At 38.8% G+C, this 7,417-nt stretch overlaps 1 protein-coding gene across 24 annotated transcripts in view; it reads right to left on the bottom strand.

Moving 5' to 3' along the window:
• Positions 1 to 1,196: 1,196 nt before the first annotated feature.
• The window catches only part of BIVM (basic, immunoglobulin-like variable motif containing), a 32,543-nt gene continuing 26,322 nt past the window's right edge, over positions 1,197 to 7,417 (bottom strand). For 5 of the 24 annotated variants that reach the window (XR_011259606.1, XR_011259609.1, XR_011259612.1 and 2 more), the window contains 5 exons: positions 6,594 to 6,726; positions 5,884 to 5,970; positions 4,894 to 4,990; positions 2,770 to 3,120; positions 1,197 to 1,525 (listed from right to left, as the gene is read on the bottom strand). Coding sequence is in view for 9 of the 24 variants with exons in the window: in XM_069602420.1 (XP_069458521.1) it covers positions 2,827 to 3,120; positions 4,894 to 4,990; positions 5,884 to 5,970; positions 6,594 to 6,726 (611 nt within the window). In the remaining 15 variants the exon portion in view is untranslated. Of the gene's footprint in view, positions 3,121 to 4,893; positions 4,991 to 5,883; positions 5,971 to 6,593; positions 6,727 to 7,417 lie in introns of all 24 variants that reach the window. The other 19 variants (XM_069602420.1, XM_069602417.1, XM_069602419.1 and 16 more) reach the window with 6 other exon arrangements.

Here is a 7,417-nt window from a genome sequence, read left to right as displayed (position 1 = left end):
GGTGCTTGTAAAACCAGAGCAACATTTCTTGGATACAAAATGTATTTTTGCAGGAACATCAACTGAGGAGTGTTCATTTGACTAATAAGGAATTGGTTCCTTTGGATGCTGTTTAAAGGGCTTCGCAGGCAGCACTAGTGGTGAAGAACCTGCTGCCAGTGCAGAAGACATAAGAGACATGGGTTCAATTCCTGGGTCGGGAAGATCCCCTGGAGGCGGGCACAGCAACCCACTCCAGAATTCTTGCCTGGAGAATCCCATGGACAGAGGAGCCTGGTGGGCTACAGTCCATAGGGTCACAAAGAGTCAGACACGACTGAAGTGACTTGGCAACAGCAGCAGCAAAGGGCTCTCTATCAAGATTCTGACAGGAGAATACACATTATATAGGCAAATAATAATAATAACAAGCACTTAAATAGCAATTCCTATCTAGAAAGCACTGTGCAAAACACTTTACACCTATTAACTTACTTATTCTTCATAACAGTTTGTAAGATAAGTACTATTATCCCCATTTTATCCAGTGAGGAATTATGCACAAGAAAAACGATCTTAACTTGCCCAAGATGATAACAGCCAGTTAGCAGCGAGCCAGTAACATGAACTTTCATTACTTCTATGGAGACCCCTAAGAAAAACTGACCAAGAAATTACGACAGGAATGTTACTAAGCTTCAAAGAGCAATGTGCAGTCCCTTGCTTACAGATTCTGGAAAAGCAGTCCCTATAAACCTCAGTGTGCTCCTCATAACTGCCAAACTTGTAAACCAAGTTATTAAGCGATCACGTATATTAAATGTTTTATAAAAGTTGATTATGGCCAATAAGCAATATGTATAAACTCATCCTCTTTTCCTCAATGTCACCGTGTTCTCTGTTTTATGTTGCATTCATCTCCATTCTTTACCAACCTCTTCTCTGAAATATTTGGCTGAGCTATATGAAATCAACAAGATTTTACGTCTAGAAATTAGTTTCATTTGGTTCAAGCGAAAGAATTACGTTTTCTATTTCGTGTTATAAAGTCTTACAAAAATCTAAAATTACAGACATGTGCCTATAGTCTCACTAATTATAAGTCAGATATTTCTTATGCTACTCAGGCAGAATTGACAAATTCTGTCATATACCTCTGTCTTATACTTCAAATTATAAGGCCACTCCATCCTTAAAAGTTCCAAACATTCACATGATTAAAAGTAGAAAATAAAACTTTATTGATGAAAACTTCTTAAAAGTTCCAGTATGAAGTAACAAAATCAACAACCTACAAATCTCTTTCAGTCCTTGGCCTTTCAAGCAAAATATTCTCTTCAGAAAAATGCCCATTTCATAATATCCCCATCTGTAGGCTAGGAGTATCTGAGTGGATACATGGATATAAAATTCAAAAGAGAAGGAAATGAAAATATTTGCAAAATAAAAATCTGAACCCTTTCCTTGAGGTGTATTGCAATATGGTTACCAACATATTCAGCACCTTGTAATACTCAAGTTACTGACTGGAGTCCTGGAACAGCCCCTGGAATGAAAGAACAAGAGATCCTAGTTGTTCATGAGTCACAGGTTGGTAGAAGAAGAAAAACTGGACAGGAGCTCAAATACATGAAATCCACACGTTCTGAACGATTACACACTCACTTCAAATAGCTAATAGTCTATATGGTTTTACAAAAGGAAAGAGCTCAGAGCCCGGAATATGGATAGTTGCCCTCTGAGTGATGGGCAATCCTAACACATCTTTAATGCTTTTGTTTATCAACACATGACTCCATATGGGGGGACCAGTCAAATATCAGATCTCATCTCAAAGGTTACTTTAGGTGTAGAAACTTCAGATGCCACTTGTTATTTTGTTGTTTTAGTTGCTAAGTCATGTCCGACTCTTTTCGACCCCATGGACTATAGCCCACCAGGCTCCTCTGTCCATGGGATTTCCCAGGCAAGAATACTGGAGTGGGTTGCCATTTCCATCTCCAGGGGATCTTCCGGACTCAGGGATCAAACCCATGACTCTTGCGTTGGCAGGCGGGTTCTTTACCACTGGGCCATCAGGGAAACCCACTTGTTCATTTACTCTATTCCTAAACCAAGGTTTATTGTAGACTTAGAGAAGTCTTTCAAGACCTAAAGTTCTTGTCAATATGTAACAACAACATACCAAGAAAGTCCAGAACACCTAAGTTGATGCAGGAAGTCATCCATCTGCACCAGCAGAAAAGATCAGTGCCTGGAGTCTTTTCTCTTTTGCCTCTTTATTGAGAATCCTGAGAAAGTTAATCAGGAAAAATACGAGGCAGGCAGGTTACCGCTACAAGTAAAAAGGAATTTCTAGACTCACTAAATTATTTGAAATGAGCTTTAACCACAAGAGAAAAACTAGAAGTCAACAGCCCCAATTTTTTTTAAAGGGCAGAGAGAGAGTACCTTAAATTTTGGGCTTAGGAATAAAACTGCAACAAATATCTGGGGGTCAAGTCATGAGAAATCCCTTCATGCTTAAGTATTTCAAATCATGATGCTATTGAATGAAACTGTGTCTGATTTGTTTATATGTAATTTTATCGGACTTTGCAAAACTGTCCAGAATGTTTATATACTCTTAATTTTAAAAGGACAAAAAAAAAAAAAATCTGTGCTTATCTGTTTATATGTCTGAAATCACCCATCCTATTCATATGCAAGCTTACTTACTGGAGGAACTACAAGGTTATGTTTTGCCCCACAAGATCTGTTCCTATTTAACATAGACTTAAAATCTCGTACTGCCTTAACGCGGTCCTGCATCGACCAGCTGTGTGCCATCGTAGGGACCCAACGTGGTCAGTCATTCCCCTCGTAATCACTGTAACCATGGTAGCCACTGTTCCTTCTCTCGTGGATACTGGACATCTTTTTCCACGTCGAGTCCTGATGGAAACCAGTACTGAAAGACCGGCCCAGGCGCCCCTGCTGCTTCTTGGAGATATTGTCCTCACTCTCAGATTTGGCAATTCCCTGGGCATGTGTTGGAGGCTGTGATTCCTGTCTAATGGTTCCAAAGGGAAAGTTCCAAAGGCCAAATCTTTGCCAGCTAAGTCTCTGGAATGCTATGATGCAATGCAAATTTCCTCCAACCTGAGAAGGGGGAAAAAAAAAAAATGTTGGGTTCAGAAAACAAGAGGAAACTAGTTATAATATGTGGGTTCCAATGAATTCTGTTATTTTCCCTCCTTCATGCATGTATGGAGAAGGCAATGGCACCCCACTCCAGTACTTTTGCCTGGAAAATCCCATGGATGGAGGAGCCTGGTGGGCTGCAGTCCATGGGGTTGCACAGAATCAGACACAACTGAGCGACTTCACTTTCACTTTTCACTTTCATGCACTGGAGAAGGAAATGGCAACCCACTCCAGTGTTCTTGCCTGGAGAATCCCAGGAACCGGGGAGCCTGGTGGGCTACCGTCTATGGGGTCGCACAGAGTCGGACATGACTGAAGTGACTTAGCAGCAGCAGCAGCAGCATGCATGCATGCTCAGTTATGCTGTCTTTGCGACCCCATAGACTGTAGCCAACCAGGCTCCTCTGTCCATGGGATTTTTTCCCTGCTGTCATCTGCATCTAAATAGTATTTATCCTTTCCGACATCATCAGATCACAATACCCAGCATCTTTCCTGACCAGCTGCCTTTACAAAAATATAAATAACAATGTCCACAGGAGCCAAGACCCCTTCCCCATCCCCATATGCCTCTCTACCTCTCACGCACGCTCAGCCCTCCCACATTGCCTAATCCAAACACTGAGATCATTCCTCTTCCTCTCCCTGCTATGTGTTCTTCACATGTTAGTGGGATTATAGCAATGGGCTGTCTCCTCAACCCACAGAATATACCATTCCCTGAGAACTGCCCCCAGCGGCCTTGTTGGTAAACACAGCTCTGCCCCAAGGCCACAGTTAATGCCCCAGGAGTCAGCACCTGACTCCAGCCGGGCCACAACTACAGAACTGGGCTGGAGGCAGGCCCGTCTCAGTCTAGACTGTTCTTCTGAAAGGGAGACCTAAGTTGAAAGACGATGATCTTCAGGAAGCAAACAGAAAGACAGCTGAGAACGAGACAGACTAGCTCCCTGCCCCTGATAACATTTCTGCCTGGCACCCGGCTGGGCTTCTTGCCTTTTTTTTACATTTTAATTTTTAATTAGAAGATAATTACTTTACAATATCGTGGTGGTTTCTGCCATACATCAACATGAATCAGCCACAGGTATACATAGGTCCCCTCCCTTCTTAACGTCCCTCCCTCCTCCCACCCACGTCCCACCCCTCCAGGTTGTCACACAGCACTGGCTTTGGGGTCCCTGCATCATACAGCAACTTCCCACGAGCTGTCTACCTTACATATGGTAGTGTATGTGTTTCAGTGCTATTCCCTCAAATCATCCCACCCTCCCCTTCCTCCGCTGTGTCCAAAAGTCTTTTCTTTATGTCTGTGTTTGTGGCCTTGCATGTGGAATCGTCAGTACTATCTTTCTATCCTCCATATATATGTGTTAGCAGACAATATTTGTCTTTCTCTTTCTGACATACTTTATTCTGGGTAATAGGCTCTAGGTTCATCTACTTCATTAGAACCGACTCAAATGCGTTTCTTTTTATAGCTGAGTAATATTCCATTGTGTATATGCACCATAACTTCTTTATCCATTCATCTGTCAATGGACATCTAGATTGCTTCCCTGTCCTAGCTACTGTAAATTTCCTTTTAAAGACACGTGTCCTCGGTTTTCACTTTTCTGTCTAAAATGGTCTGAACTGGGTTTCTGTTATTTACAACCGAGAGGGCTGAGTAAAATAACTGCATTTTGGCCAGTTGAGCAATACTTTCCCACACAGTGGTATTCTTACCTTCTTTGTCTTTCGATACTGCAGTCCCCTCTCTAAGTGCCGGATATCTAGATATTCTGGATTTTGAGTGTTCAGATCAGTAACAATATCTGCCCATCTATTGTTAAGGAAGAATAAAGCACAATTTTCTTTAAGTTTAAAATACTTTTAAAAAGTAATGGAACTTTTCACATGAGCAGTTTGCTACAACAGTTCCATGGCAATAATTCTTCCATCAGAGGATTATTTCATCTATTAGGTTTTCATAAATCCTCTTTTAAATGACAGTTCTCTTTATCCAATGAATACCAAGGTTAAAAATGGTTACTCTCCATATGAAATAAAAATATATGTCAACCTGTTAAGTGACATCCTGCGGGCTAGTGTGGAAACATTCTATATTTTCTTTACAAACAACATGATTGATGGTATAGAAAATCCAAAACAATTACAAATTGTTTTATATTGCAAATCTGTTACTAGAACTAACAACTGAATTTGATAAAGGTGTAAGATTTAAGGCCTATATAGAAAAATCCATTATATTTTTGTACACTACCAGAAAATAATTGGGAGATAAAATGATTTAAAAGTCAGTTTACAGGAACAATATTCAATATTGTAACAACCTACAATGGGAAATAATTTGAAAAAATATATATATATAACTGAATCACTTTACTGTACACCTAAAACTCACACAACATTGTAACTCAACTATTACTTCAACTAAATCAATTTACAATAGCATCAAAAAATATACACACTTAGGAAAAATTTTCAACAAAATATATATTAAACTCTATGCTGAGAAATACCATTGCCAAGAGAAATTAAAGTTCTAATTAAGTGGAGATACAGTCTATGTTTATAAAGAGAAAACTCCACATTATTCAGATGTAATGCTCCCCAAACTAAACTATGGATCCTATGGATTCTATTCTAATTAAAATTCCAACAGGCTTTTTAGCAGAAACTGAGAAAAAGCGGAGAGGGAGGGGTTAAACATACTTTTTACAGTGAATAGCAGGATGTTTTCTACTCGATTCTCCAATTAAGATCCAATATTCTACTTCCTGTGGTGTGAGGGGACCCCTGCTGGATATAAAATACATTCACAGTAAGCTTCATAAAGTCATTCACTCCCTTGAAAATATTACTTTAATTATATACTGATAAAACATACACTGAGGTTTATGCAGAAATAGCATTCATTAGCACTAGAATAGAACTGGAGTTAAGGGTTGAACAAAACTCCAGAGGCCATTAAAGAGGAAGCATAAATCAGGGTAGGGCTTGATCCCTTGTTACAAAATGTTGTTTACTTGCTACGTTGTGTCTGACTCTTTTGAGACCCCATGGACTGTAGCCCACCAGATTCCTCTGTCCATCTTATGTATTCTCTAGGCAAGAATACTAGAGTGGGTTGCCACTTCCTTCTCCAGGGGATCTTCCCCACCCAGGGATGGAACCTGCCTCTCCTGCAATTCAGGCAGATTCTTTACCACGGAGCCACCAGGGAATCCTGAGAAAAGCCTGAGAATAAACCAAACACAATTCTGCAAAAGATTAAGCTACAATGTTTAAAAGGATAGTCTTACTTGATGTAAGGAAAGCAAATCATCAAGTCTTCCAATGTCTAATAAACCAAATATTTCATAAATGCTTCCAGCAATATATTTTTCTGGTGAAGTATGCACATAAAATATAAAAATGCTTACCTATATGCTTTATTCGCCTTAACAGGGGTTGCTTCAAAGCCAATTGGACAAAAATAATGATTTTGGCAATGATAGATATAAGCTAACGATTCATCTTTCAATCCATGAGTTAACTTCAACAAGGCCCCAGATGCTACAATAAAGCAAAAACAAACCAACTAAGGGACCATAAAGAACTGTCTATGCGTCATACAATTATATAATATATATATTGTATATTATATATACAATTTTATATATATATATGTATATATATATAAGTAATTATACAAACAATTAGTTAAGGACTCAAAGGCAGAAAAGACATTACTTGGGACAAAGGGACATTGCTGGGGAAAAAGTGAATAACTATTGATAGAATTTTTTAAAAATTAATGGATTTCAATCTTACCCTTTAGACTGAAATTCAAATAAACTGAATAGCAAACTAAATAACTGAAATATGTCCTTCATTACCAAAACCTTCAAATAACACACATGCTTATCTACAAACATTAATACTTAGTATATATAGCAAGGGTCTCAACTTCTCTGATTGCACATATCTGTCACTAGAAATTTCTAAGTAAGCATGTCCATGATAAGCATGTTTGTTTATAAACTATGTATATTGACTACTAATATAAAAGATAAACAAAAATAGGAATTTTTAATTAGATTAAAATGTAGACATCTAATACATTCTTCCCAGACCACAGTGATCACTCTGCAAAGCTGTCATATGCAAACATCCCAATTTGGAAACCACTGAAATATGTGGACAAATACAAACTCCAAACAATTTCCAAAGATGAAAACTTTCTCCCATTAATACACATTACAAT

This window comes from Ovis canadensis, chromosome 10, assembly GCF_042477335.2.
Source record: "Ovis canadensis isolate MfBH-ARS-UI-01 breed Bighorn chromosome 10, ARS-UI_OviCan_v2, whole genome shotgun sequence".
In the NCBI taxonomy this organism is placed as follows: domain Eukaryota; kingdom Metazoa; phylum Chordata; class Mammalia; order Artiodactyla; family Bovidae; genus Ovis; species Ovis canadensis.
Note: the sequence above shows the minus strand (reverse complement) of the source record. Positions and strands in the feature narration are given on the sequence as shown.